The sequence below is a fragment of the Apteryx mantelli genome, chromosome 5, assembly GCF_036417845.1.
Source record: "Apteryx mantelli isolate bAptMan1 chromosome 5, bAptMan1.hap1, whole genome shotgun sequence".
Classification (NCBI taxonomy): Eukaryota; Metazoa; Chordata; class Aves; order Apterygiformes; family Apterygidae; genus Apteryx; species Apteryx mantelli.
The window spans coordinates 38,237,714-38,251,273 of NC_089982.1; the positions used below are offsets into that span (position 1 = coordinate 38,237,714).

Sequence of the window (13,560 nt, forward strand, 5' to 3'; positions counted from 1 at the left end):
TTTTATATTTAAGCAAACCTTTTGACTTAGTAGTATTATTTTTATTATTTCATTCTTCTTCTGCATTGCAGGTCCTCATTTTGCAGCTGTGAACAGCAACAATGAAATTATTGTTACAGATTTTCATAACCATTCTGTCAAGGTACTGTCAATTAATGCCAATTTGGAAAGCTTTTTATTTTATCATGTTACTTCCCTGGGGAAAACAAAGATTGTTAAAAAAAACAAAGAGATAATGCTGTATAGGTATGAGGCCTGATATGAAAGAAGGTTTTCCATATGAGGACTGTGCATTCAGAGACCTTTGCATGCAGTGCATTGCTTGATGGAGATATAATTAGTTGTCTTTGGTGCCACAGTGATGCTCTCTAATTCAATTGTTTAAACATAAGTTGTAGCTGAGACAAATAATACCAAATTACTTATTCTTTATTAGCCCTCTGCTAAACCTGTTATTTACCATATGCTCTCTCCTATTTTAAGAAAGTCCTGCATTAGAGTTTCTCAGTAAAAGGTTCCCACAGTTCTAGTTGAATAAAAGTATAACAAAGTGAAGACGCATGACAATCTTTAGTTACATATTTGTAGGTTTTAAGATTACTGGATCTATTTATGACCTGATAGTCTTAACACCTGTGTAACTCAGACCATCAATTTTCATCCAGTGACCCCCGCACTGAGCAGAACTGGCCACTAGTCCTTATACTTACAAAAAGTCCTGACTCATAGCATATTAAGCAGTCATGGTAAGATAGGTCAGTATATTTGTTTGTCCCAGTAATAAACCAGAACAAGGATAACTGTTCACATGTCATGTGCTGGTACATGTATATTAAGGAGCTATACAGGCCATTGCATAAGAAGTTAACCACCTGTGTGTGTTTGTTTTCAGGACCTAAAATTCCCTTTCAGTCACTTTCCATGCTCCTTTTCTCTCACTAGGTGCACCAGCACCAACACCGAATGGGCAACAGAATGCTGTTGTACACGCATTTTCAGGGCATGTGAACCGATCACACACACTGGTGAAATCCCTAGGATTTCACTTAATGACTGCCTACTCTGATAGAAGAGAAAGATGTACCCAACCAGTTCATCAGTATTCGTAGCTGCAATGATAACTCTTATATATGACATATGAAATCACTGTCTGCCTATTGCTGATCATATACACCTTAATGTGGTATTGCATCTTTAATGGTGTTGAATCATCTAGCTTTTGAATAGTGACCTTGCTTTTATATGCTTTTGGAATTAGAGAGGAAGCAGCAATTCAGGCGGTTTGGATTACAACAAAGAAACCAAGACTGCTGCAGGAGCCCTAAAGCAGGTTGTTTACGTGGTTAGCAGCAGGAGGCCTATGACTCCATAAATTATCCCTTCACCAACAGGGCTTGCTGCGGTAACAAGAACGCCTGGAGAGAGTTTGCAACAAGGACAACCTAAAATGAGCAAAAGCTAGTGAAGAGATGTAAGAAGTGTGGCATCTTAGTGAATTTAAAATTATTACATTCCTAATGAGAACAGAGCGTTCCCGTCTGTCTCTGGTGTGACTCAATGGGATAAAAATGTTATTTGTTCCAATTTGGTTCTAACTGGAAAAGATTCTTATTTTTGTAGTGTTCTCTAATACAAGTACAGATAATTGTTGATGCTTTGGAGAGTTGTTTACACATTGGGTGATGCTAATTATCTTTTGCTAGATAGTGGGAGGAAAAAAGCAGAGAATAAGTTTTGGGTGCTCAGATCACTCTCATGGCTTCCAAAACCTCTTCCTGCTACCAAGGAATGAAACATTATCACTCAGCAAAATTATCCTCCCTCCCCTTTTGACCTTCAAGCGTGTTCATCCTTCAGGCATCCTCTATGGAAAATCCCAGTCAATGTAGGCCTCTTCCTTGTTCTTTTGGTGACCATCCGCATTATAACCCATGAAGAGAGTGATACATCTTTATCTGCTTTTTTTATCAGTTGACTTCTTTCTACGTTTTTTTGTCATCTGAGACACCAACATAATTTCCACCCCCAAATAACTTTGTCCACTGTGGGTGATCCAGAATAGGATGATTTCTGCACATCTTCCACCTTCTGAGCACTTCAGTGTGCACTTGGCATTTCTCAGATCCTTGCATTTTCTTGTGCAGGCCACAGATGGTCCCTAAGAATGCTGTTGGACCTTGTGGCACAGATGAGCCTGAGTCCAAGATGGACCAAAATAAATGGAGATGCTTATGATGTGTTGTAAATTATCTGTCCTCTATCTCACTTGGTCGCATTGGTGCATCAAGATCGCTGACAGAATATTCATTGATTGATTCCATTTCCTGCTGTCTAAACCTGTTATCCACCATCACGGCAAATGCAGTTGCTGAACAACCTACACAGAGGGCAGAATGCTGTGATTCTTAAGGCTTATTAGACTATGAAAGTCAGAGAAAAGAGTGTATCTGCTCAGTCCTGTTTCCTTGTGACTGGCCGCCAGTGCTGGCAAGATACCATACCTGCACACCACTCATATTAATTCAAGATGCACAAATTGCAGAGGTTCCCAGGACCCTCCACCTGTGTGTCTGGGCTGAATCAGATCTTAAGTGAGAAGGGAAATACCGTAATGGGGCTGGAGGGAGAGACAAAAACCTTTTCTCCTGTCTTTAGTCTTAGACCATGTAGTTTTCTATACAGAAGACACAAGAGTGGAGAGTGGGCTCTGTCCTTATCCCATTTTCGGGCTCCCAAAGATTTTGGCTTGTTTGATTTTAGAAATGCTTCTTATTTTACTTAACTTGTTTTCACAGTGTAGGCTGGTGCTGGTATTGTCAGTGAATTCTTCATTCTTTTATTGTTGTCTGATGTCATCTCTTCTTCACAACTCAAAATTTCATGAAGTTTTCAAGTGCTTGAACATATTGAAATGTAAAATTACCAGCTATTTGAAAATGTGGATATAAGTGACCCTTGCTCCAACCTTGTTTTTTTTTGCAATGTAAATATATCACTCTGCTAAGCATTTCTAAAATGAGAGAACAAAATGAGAATTATAAATACCCACACTGAGAAGGAGGAGGTGTGTGTGTGCGTGTAGGGGAGTGTTCCTGAGTACTCTCCAATTCCCAGTTGTGTTAATAGGTGGACTGGTAGCTGATGATTAGTAATATTTGACATGATGCTATATTCAAGTTTTTGTTTTAATCCAATACAGGTATTTAACCAGGAGGGAGAATTCATACTAAAGTTTGGATCGAATGGAGAAGGAAATGGACAATTTAATGCACCAACTGGAGTAGCTGTAGATTCTAATGGAAATATTATTGTAGCAGATTGGGGAAACAGCCGAATACAGGTAGACATTTGTATTTTTCAAAGGTGCTTGATTAGGAAGAATAATGGATTGATAACCCAAGCCAGTCTTCCTAAGAAGCAGGATAGCAGCATTAGAAATAATGTGGTTTCTCGCACAGCCTTTTGTATGCCTCATTGCTGGTCTGTCTGCTTTTAGAAGAGGCGGTGTCAGGCTGTGGTCTTCTCTGTGTGACAAGTCTGATAGTTACTGTGACTAAGACTTTTGACTCCAGACATTTCCCCAAAAGCTATTAGGACTTAGGAGACTTATAAACACTGCTGAGATGATAGTAATTTATAATCACCATAACAAAGATTGGAAACATGGTAGAAAACATGAAAAAGCAAATGATCTGTTAAGACCCTGAGGCAAAAGCAGCAGATTTTTATCATCTTCTTTTAAATGTTGAAAAAATATTCTGCTTTTATGTTATCAGAGTTGAGTCTTTTTATCTTTCAAGTGCTAATCACAAAGTCCTTTCTCATTTGCCAAAGAATACCTAGTAAACAACTAAGCTTACATATTAGTTTCACTGAATATAAAAATGAGGGAGCTGCTGATGAGTTGTTCTCATGAACCATTGTCAACAGTATAAACAAATCCTGGTTTTCTGTATGTGGGAACCTAGGAGAGTCACACTAGCCACAACAGTAATATTTGTTAGGAAAACGAGGTGTTGATCAAGTTCCTGATTGAGTTTGATTTATTGTAGTTGGCTATTTTTAAAGCAAGGAACAGCTGATGTGCTCTTTTTTATTATTATTTCATTGTATGTTTAATTCTTGACAAAGGCCCTGGTAGCCTTAAATAGTTATTTTTAATAAGAAAATATATTTGCATATGAATTTGCATATTATGAGAATAGCAGATCAGATTCTACCCTTGTTTATTCTAGTGTATGCCAACAGCTTCAGAAATGAGAAGTATAATAGTATAACTGAAAGCAGAATTTTGTCCACTATTTTTCTTTTTTATTCATAACATTTCTTATGTGCTTTCTTACCCTCAAAGGTTTTTGATGGAAGTGGATCGTTTTTATCCTACATTAACACCTCTGCTGACCCACTTTATGGTCCCCAAGGTCTGGCCCTAACTTCAGATGGCCATGTTGTAGTTGCAGACTCTGGAAATCACTGCTTCAAGGTTTATCGATACTTACAGTAACAATGAGCTCTGGAGCTGGATAATCATCCACCCTTAAGAAAAGACTGGTCCCTGAGATCCAGTGCAGGATATCTCCTACTTTAATGAGTTCATTTTTAATAATGAAGGAGTCTCTTATGGACTTCTCATGTTAATTTCCAAACTTACCTTGTTTACATAGGACTTGCACCTCTTACGTTCCTCACTGAACTTTTTATTGTATGGGCTAACACACAAAATCCTCTTTAAATGAATTCATAAAGACAATGTGATATTAAACACAAACTGCAACGTATGGAACTGGAATTAACTAATTAGGCAAAAATGAGAAAAATTTGGGGAAAAAATCCCCAAAGCTTTCTGAAGACTGCAAAGGGTAGCTCCTGTTTAGAGCTTCCAAATTTGAAAAAGTGTCATTGTTATGCATTATTTAACCCAGAGGTGATCCTGGGAATCTTCAAGATCTGATTATCATGGTAGGTATTACACTTTTAACATTCTTCAGTCTTAATAACTATAACAAGTAGGTCCTTTTAGTAAAGGTATAATGTTAAGTCATACAAAATCCGTCTAGCTCTAACCATCAGACCTAACAGCTCAACATTCAGCACTATGAGAATCAATGCAAATTCCCTACTCATGTGGGATTAATGAAGGATTGTTTCGTGTGCTTATTTTTCACTCTTCCTCTTGCTTAATGTGCTGTAAGGACTTTGCAGAGACCTGACATTTCTAAAGCTCTGGAAAACCTTAATTGTAATGATACATTAGTGAGAGCTGAATTTCTGTAGAACAACAGACCTTTTGACACCAAAAGAGTTCATTAGGATCAGGGTTATTATGATGTCAACTCAATTAACCTCATGTGTGCCACTCTTCTATATGTGTTCATTGCCATATTTCCTTAAGGCAACTCGTTGTATTAACAAATAAAATGCCGCATCCCACAGGACAGAAAGCCAGAGAGGTACCCCTGTGGAGGACCTACATTATACAACCAAAGGAACTATGGTTAACAGAGGTTGTATAAGAAAGCCAAGGGTTACCAAAGCTATTTGTTTTTAACATGAGAAAAATACATTACAAGTAAGAATGAATTTGAACCAATTCCCGAAGTCCTTCATCAAGGGAATTTTGTTAGAGAACAAAATAAGGACTGCGAGATTTTTTCCTGTTTGTTTGTATGTATGTATGTATGTTGTATGTATGTATGTATGACTGATTGATGCAAAAACAAAGTAAATGTAGGTTATTTCAGCAAACTGGAACGTATGTATGCCATTTGATAATGGCAGTACTCTGAAAAACATCCCTCCTTCTTTCTGCCGGATATCTCTACTGCGTTCTTTGTTGAAGTACTAATTTAATTGGAAATCCTTACAGTCATATTACTTGGTTCTATTTTTAATGTTTTTTTAAGTATGTACTTGTCTTTTTTTAAAGTAGCATTGGTTTTATTATTAATTCTAAACCTAATGGTCAAAAGATGTATTGCTACCATACCGTAATACAGAGTAGTGCTTACTCTTAGATCTCATCTGAGGAGCTGGTTGGCTTGCTGCCAATGCCTAAAATAGTCTGGGAAGAAGAATCTTTCTTTTCTAATTTTTAGGAATTTGAAACAAAAGGGCATTGGGTCAGGACCAGGGGAGTATTTTAAGCATGTCTGCAAAACTGAAAGAAATTTTTGTGAAATTACTTGTTATAAGTATTTGTCTTATTTCTAAAAGGTTAAGGTTGTTTCAATGAATTTGAAGAAAAACTAATGATTTTCTGTAAAGATGTGTTTGACTTGTAAAAATGCAGACTCTAAAATTCGTAAATGTGCAGTTTGTCTGGTTTTTTTAATTGCTGTTTCTTAGAAATATCTCCTTCTCTTTCCCATGTTTATTTTTTGCATATAGAACCAATTTTACAAATTCTTGTTCAAAGCAAGTCTCCTTACTTCATTGGAATAATTGTTTTGTGTAAAAGGCTTAAGGTTTGGACCATACAACATGGCTAAGAAACTGGTGGTAACATTTTTGAAATGTAAAAAATCAAGTCTGTTATTACCAAGAGAACAAATTATCTTCTGCTTGAAGTGAGTTTGTCCTAAAATTCCAAAGAAGATATAGTCACCTCAGTTATTACATAAGAAACTGTCCTCTCAAAATTTTGTGAAGTTGTAAATCAAATTTTATGATGATCAAATAATATTCTAATAAGTGTCCTTATAAGCAACCTTCTGACATGCATGCAGTTTCTGCCATTGGAATACCCTTAAGTGATTTATTTATCAATGAAAAAGATATGTAACATTTTCACTGTATTTATTAACAAAGAAAAAAGGTTGCACTGATTCTCTGAGGTAGAAACTTAAAAGAAAATGAGAAGTGTGCTCTTGCTGTCAGTTATGGATACTATTAATCAAATTTGGTTCCAGATTTGAATTTCTGTAATAGTATTTTACTAAACTTGAATGGTTTCCACTCAAGAAACATGGCCAAATCCTCCATTGCCAGGAATTCTGAGGACCACAGGAGTCAGACCCTAAGCTATATGTCAAAACATATACTTAAGACTATGCTATTCCATGCATACGCTTTCCTTCAAAAGATTTTGACTTTGTATTGTTTAGCAGCATTTTCTATAACTTCTGTCAATCCATTGCATCCTGATGAAATATGGAACTCTACACACAACCCCCTTGCAACCAAGATAACAGACATTAGCTGGGATGTGGGTTTTTTCACAAGATGGAAGATTCTTTTTTTTTTTTTTTAATCTTGTTGAATTTTCAGACATTATCACCAGAGCAGCACTCACTGCAGTTGAAAAATGGCATTAATCTGGAATTCCTTCACATAGTGAATGCTGCCAGTTACAATTTTAAATTCAGTGGTATAGGGTATTCCCTTCCAAAGGTTGACCTTATCTGCCTGGCACAGGGAGACTGGGAAACGCATTGCTTTTACAGTGTACTTTTGAAGCCAACTTAGCTAAAACGCTTGGCTTACAAAACTTACAATGAACAACCAAAGCAGAAATTCTGTTCTAAAAAATTGACAGATTGTTTTCGCATCCAATTAAGTGAACGTCAGAATTGCACTACTTGATTTACTGAGTTGTTAGCATTTATTAAAGGCTTTATAGGCATTCTGCTGCCAAATTTCAGGTATAACCAAATGTTCCCTTGACTTCACTGGAATGCTAATTGACGAGCAGCGCAGCATGAATGGTGAAAGTATGTGCTTCATTTAACTAAGCTTCAACTCAAAAGTAATCTCAAAAGGTTATCGGATCTTGTGCAATTTGGAGTATTTTAGGACAAACTAACCAACTGTATTTTCATTATTTTTTGAATAGAATAAAAGGATCTGTTCAGTTAAATACAATACAAACAGTAGGGGATTTTACATAGGTTAAAACAGCAGCAAAGTAGCTGAAAAAGAAAAGGAAAATGGCTTAAGGGAAGCATTTCTCTAATGTAGATGGAGAGTTATTTCTTAGTAAATACTGTTCTGTAAAAGCTAGAAGGCTTTCAATTTTATGTCAATATTTTTTATAACTAAGGATCTAGTGTTGCCATATTGAGAACTATAAGTGCCCAATATGTTGTGTTTGTTATAAAGGAATGACCTGCAGTTGTGGGTGACAACTAGTTATGAAATCATGATGTACGCTGAAAATTTTCTTAAGAATTGTGAGCAGTGATTGTTTTGGTCTGTTTGTGGAGAGTGCACGAAAGGTATTTGTGCTATGGAGTAGGATGATGCCTAATTGGTTGTGTTATTTCTGATGAATGTACAGCACTTCAGTTGATGTTTGTGAGCAACACGGCCTTAACCCAGACACTCTTGCTTTGGCGTTATGACATGGGAATGTTCTGTAAGCTGCATAGTGTATGGCAGTATCCCTGTGTTAGAAATCTGTACCAGCTGATACACTGTAGCTTTCTGGTTCTGGGAGTCTGTCTTTTCTCTCTCTTTTTTTTTTTCTTCTTTTTTCTCTTTTTTTTAAAGCTTTTGTACATTCCATCTTTGTAAGTCAATTCCATACGTTTTGTGTACATGTAAGTCTTGCACTGTCTGAAAACTGATAATGAAATATTCTTGCCACTTGTTTTCTTTTCTTTCTTTTTTTTTTTTAAACCCCTGTGAGGCTAAATACAAACTTTGCCTCCTTAAGGTCAAGGATCAAAGATGTGCATCGAAGTGTTTGTGTGTGTGTAGTTTTAGCTTCATGTGTGCCACAGTATTTTCAATGCGTTAGCTGATGATAAAAACAAAATATACTCTGTCTTGGAAATGTAGGAAAACCAGAGTCAAATGTGTACCTTTACCACGCACAAAAATTTCAAATAATAAAAATAAAGCTTGTTTCCTCTGTTATTTTAATGGTTGAGGATTTGTTTGTCATATGCCTCATATTTACTGTCCCTAAAAATATCCCCATAATGCAGAGAGATGCTTAATTTTTTCCAAAAGGAAACCTTGATACCATAGGTCACAAGGCAGGAAAACTATAATTGTTTCGTGGGTGTTTAACTTTTACATAGACACAGAGGAAAGAAAGACTTGGGTCCTTGTTGGGAAGAGGGTGGGGAGTTGGAGCTTCCTTTTCTTCTCCCCTCCTCCTTAAGTTCAGTCATCAGAGGTAATATTTTCATTGGTGGTGGTAAGATTATGAGTCATAGGCTTTTTCATTTATATCACAAGAGTACAGTACCTTTCAGCTATAACCTTTCAGGGATCTGCTGCAGAAAACCAAATGTAAATTCTTATAGAAGAAAAGGAAACTGGTCCTCGGAGCTCACCCTGGCTCTTCCTTTAAGAACAACTGTTTAACCCATGTAAACTTTCCTTTTAGATAGTACTTGTGTCTTCTTGGTTGCTGGTGAACTCTCCAACACTGAATCCTTTGAGAAATCAGCGTGATCGGGAAGTCACTTAAGAAGTAAGAGACATTCTGATGTGTTGTTTGGCTTGGAAACAATCTGGCTGGAGAGGACTAGAGAGGTCAGACTCGGTAACACGTGCTTGCTTGGTGGCAGGACACTCACAAAGGGAGGCAGCTGAATTACAGAGCAGTTGCCCTTTTCATGGATCTTGCCAAAACCTTCTAAAAGAATCCAGTTTTTGTTCTTTCTTGCAAGTGATAGGGAATGTCAGCAGCCATGCTTTGAGGCCTTTTTTTTTCCTGAAGACAATCTTACTACAACATAATGGACCGGTTTTGTTTATCGAGCTTCAGAAAAGTTTTTTTTGGTGCTGAATTTACTGCAGTATGTTGTATATCTGCTCTGAAGTTCAGCATTATACAAGAGGTTTTATTTGGCTTCTGTCCCCTGTGACAATGAGCAAAATCAGACAGACAGGCAGGCAAGATGTGGAGAATGGGAAACACCACTGTTTACCAGGAGAGTTTTGCAGTAAACGGCCAACTTCCTCTTTGGCCTTTCCAAGGTACTTAACTTGAATTCTGCACAAATATGACAGCATGATCTTTTAGATATTCTGTAAGCATGGAGAGTAAGGCCAAAATAGTTAAGGGTGCATGCGTTTCGAGTGCCCATATTGAGATACCCAGGAGCTACCTCTTTAGAGTGCTGACCGCTTACATATCATTTCACATTCAAAAGTATTTCATTGTTCCTTAGGCTATTGTTCTCTTTCACATCCAGCTGTGCTTCCATGCAGTTAACTATCCCGTAGTTTTGCTGACAGTTCATGTGAATAATTCCTAGTTTGCACCAGACAAAATTATCTCAGTGAACTGGAAGAGTCAATGTAGTTTTTGAGGACGGATGTTCTCTCCAGGCCCCAGCTGTTCTGCTGGAAAAGGTACCCACTACTTGCTGCTCATTACGATCTCCAGTTGAAGGTCACTGACCCTCAGATCTGTGACTGAGCTGTGCATGTGAGTGTTCACTTATTCTTTTAGTGAAACGCCTAGTTACCAAAGAACTAGTTTTTAAGCTACTCGTTTCGATGAGTTGGTAAGTGCATACTTCAGCAACTCCACTAGCAAAGCTGTGGAAGCAGTAACTTTCAGAGAAAGGCCAGCTAGCATTTCTAACTAGCTCAGATATTTGCAGGGAGAGCGTCTGCTCACAGGTTGGGAGCCTAAACACCTGCCCTTGGATGAAGTGAGGCAGCAGACGCTGCAGAGACTGACCTGTGTGGGCTACTAATAGATCACGTTGTGATACCTGTCCACATCCCATTGCAGACTGCTGGGACCGATAAGGAGTTGGTATCATCTCCCATGTGCAAGCTACTCCTAGAGCTCCCCTGTGCTCCACCCTCAAGCTATACTGAAACATCTTTTGGCTGTCAGTCACACAGGGGTTGTGACAGGCAGCTTGCAGGGCTCAGAAGGTTTGCTATTACTTTTCTGGATAATAAACTAATCTGCTCCTCAGTCTGAATTCTTCCCTTCTGTCGAAAAAATAGCTCATGTCATTAAGGACTGCACCATAGTGCATATATGTGAAAGGAACAAAATTAAAGTAGAACAGCCAACTTCAGTTCTCATAATTCTTAACCTTCCAGTGCTTTCCATTGAAAACTTAATGTCCTTTCAAAATAGAATTTATGAATATAATTCATTTATAGATTTTTAAGAGCAACATAAAGGAAACTATAAATTTTATCTCATGTAAGCATATTTTAACAGTGACAAAGCAATATATTTTTCTCTACCTCAGTTTTCAACAACAGCTAAGCTGTTTTGGCTGATACTTAAAAATCCCCCTCGGACACCTAGCATGGAAAATTTCAGCCCAAAGTGTTAAAGCTTGAGAAAATCATAAGGAAATGAGAACAATCTTCTAATAGAAAGTCATTGTTACGAGTTCCCCTTCAACGATATTTCCATCCATTGTTTTGTTTTTATATTAATAGTATAGGAATAGCAGTTTATCACATTTTAAACATTCTGAAGCCCATAAACTCCAAAAATCTCAGACATTTATGTACCGTAACAGTGGTTCATGCTACTTTATCCAGTAATTAAAAATTACAATCACTTGATGAAGTGTGAAATACGCCTGTGTATTTTTCGCTCTATTTGGGACCTCTTCTTCCACCTGGTGGCCTTTAAAATTAGCTAGTTTTAATCTGGCACTGAAAAATTTGGGAGGTGTTAATGGGATCTCGTATTACAAAATAAAATGGATCTAATGACTTGGCCATGAAAGGGCTTTAGGGCTGCCAGAGCTCGGGGCCAGCACACTCAGACGAGGCCCAGACAGGCTTTCCCAGGGAGCAGAGGCAGAGGAAATGTGCGGAGCCGCCTGCCGCCATCAGCGAGGGTGTGATCCGACACGCCAGAGATGGCCATGACGGGGCTCGCCTGGCTGTGGCGGTTACGTTGAACTGGGGGAACCGCGACCGCTGGCTCCAACGAGCTGCGCTGGCCACACGCTCACTCCATGCGGGGATGAGCTCTGGGTGTTTGCCGCCAGCTTCCTTGTTTCCCAGCTCCTGTCAGGTGCGATGGGAGGGATGGGCGCCTCAGCCAGTACTCCAGCGCATGCAAAACAAGACTCTGAGGCCCCACGCCCAGCATCCGAGTGAGTGCCCTTCTGAAACTCCTTCCTCCCTGCACTCCTCCTCCTCGTCCAGCGGCTTTTTTAGCTCAAACACCCGCTGTACCACTCACACGTGTGGCTTAGAGTAAATCCATGCAAGAAGAGACTGCCACGACAGCTGCTCTGCAAATGTTGTAGCAACCTTTTCCTTTCCGGGGCTGAAAAGAGGAGCAGAGCTAGATTTTACTGCAGGCCGCGAATGGGCAGGAAGGGGCCTACGGCCTGGGGAAAGCAGGTCACAGGGGCAGGAGGGAAACAACCACCAAAGGAAACTCGAGGAAATAAATGCTCTGAGGGCTGGCCAAAGGAAAGGGGAACAGAAAACGAGCCTTCACAAACAGATGAAGAGTGCTAACAGATTGCATTGCAGGTTAAGGAGCTGAAAACGTGATGCACAAGGAAGAGTAAGCGAACAAGCAGCTTTGTGTTTTGTATTAAACTTCGTATTAATAATGCCCTCTCTAGCTTACATTTCATTTTTCCTAGTACACTGGCACACACAACGGAAAACAGGATCACTGTTAGGTCTGTGTGGAAGAAAGATAACTTCAAATTTCCGAAAAGGGTCTTACAAGTGATGAAAGATATTTATGGGTAATACCTGAACATTACAGATTGTATATTTTCATTTGCTTGAATTTAAACTATAGAATTAGAATGATAAATACAAACTCATTGCTGTTACTCCGCAAAACACTTTCTCAAAACTACTTCAGCTGAAGGAAGGTAATTACAGCACAAATAAATACAACAAATTGTAAATAATTAAAGTACTTAGAACACTCATCACAATGAACAAACGAACAACTGTTTCAGCACCAACAGATGTGCCTGGGTCCTTTGTTTGCATACGTAAAGATGGTTTTATTTCTCCACATCCTGTTGTTCCTACAGTGGGCTATTTGTGCAACACATGTAGTTTGAAACCACAGTTCATGCATTTGTATTTTGCCCGGGCTATCGGGCATTTGAGAAAAAAAGAGCACTTAGCACTTAATCAGGGTTATCATAAAGGCCATGACCACATCATCTTTGACCTACCTGGATGTATACAGTACATATCCTGCAGATTTTAAAACTTGCAGCTGTAGAGAGATTTGAAAACAAGTATTTGCCCCTGATGGTAAGAGCCAAAGGTGGAGGGATTTTAGGTATTTTTAAACTTTTACTTTGGAAATGAATGGATTTATTTTCAAAACCAGAAATTATATATCAAAGAAGATATGGCAATTAAATCTGTCAAGAAAATTGCACTTGCTACAAAAAAATGCAAAACAGATAGGTATTGAGAAACACATGATATTAATTAAAAATGAGGACTTGATGAAATTTTGCTCTAAAGCCTGGACTAGGCCAAATGAAAAACTTTAGAAAAAGTATGGCACGAGCGGCCCGGCCGGGCCCGGCCCGCGCGGCGGCTCCGCGCACCCGGCGGCCCCGGCGCCGCCCACCGCCCCCTCGCGGAGGCCGGCCGGGCCGGGCCGGGCCGGGCCGGGCCGGG

At 38.9% G+C, this 13,560-nt stretch overlaps 1 protein-coding gene across 6 annotated transcripts in view; it reads left to right on the forward strand.

The window, feature by feature from the left end:
- TRIM2 (tripartite motif containing 2) overlaps positions 1 to 8,856 on the forward strand; it is a 76,000-nt gene extending 67,144 nt beyond the window's left edge. For 5 of the 6 annotated variants that reach the window (XM_067297827.1, XM_013951813.2, XM_013951817.2 and 2 more), the window contains 3 exons: positions 72 to 142; positions 3,200 to 3,340; positions 4,352 to 8,856. In XM_067297827.1, the coding sequence (XP_067153928.1) occupies positions 72 to 142; positions 3,200 to 3,340; positions 4,352 to 4,504 (365 nt within the window). In that variant the 3' untranslated portion in view covers positions 4,505 to 8,856. Of the gene's footprint in view, positions 1 to 71; positions 143 to 1,391; positions 1,431 to 3,199; positions 3,341 to 4,351 lie in introns of those variants that run through there. The other variant, XM_067297828.1, reaches the window with a different exon arrangement.
- Positions 8,857 to 13,560: the final 4,704 nt, after the last annotated feature.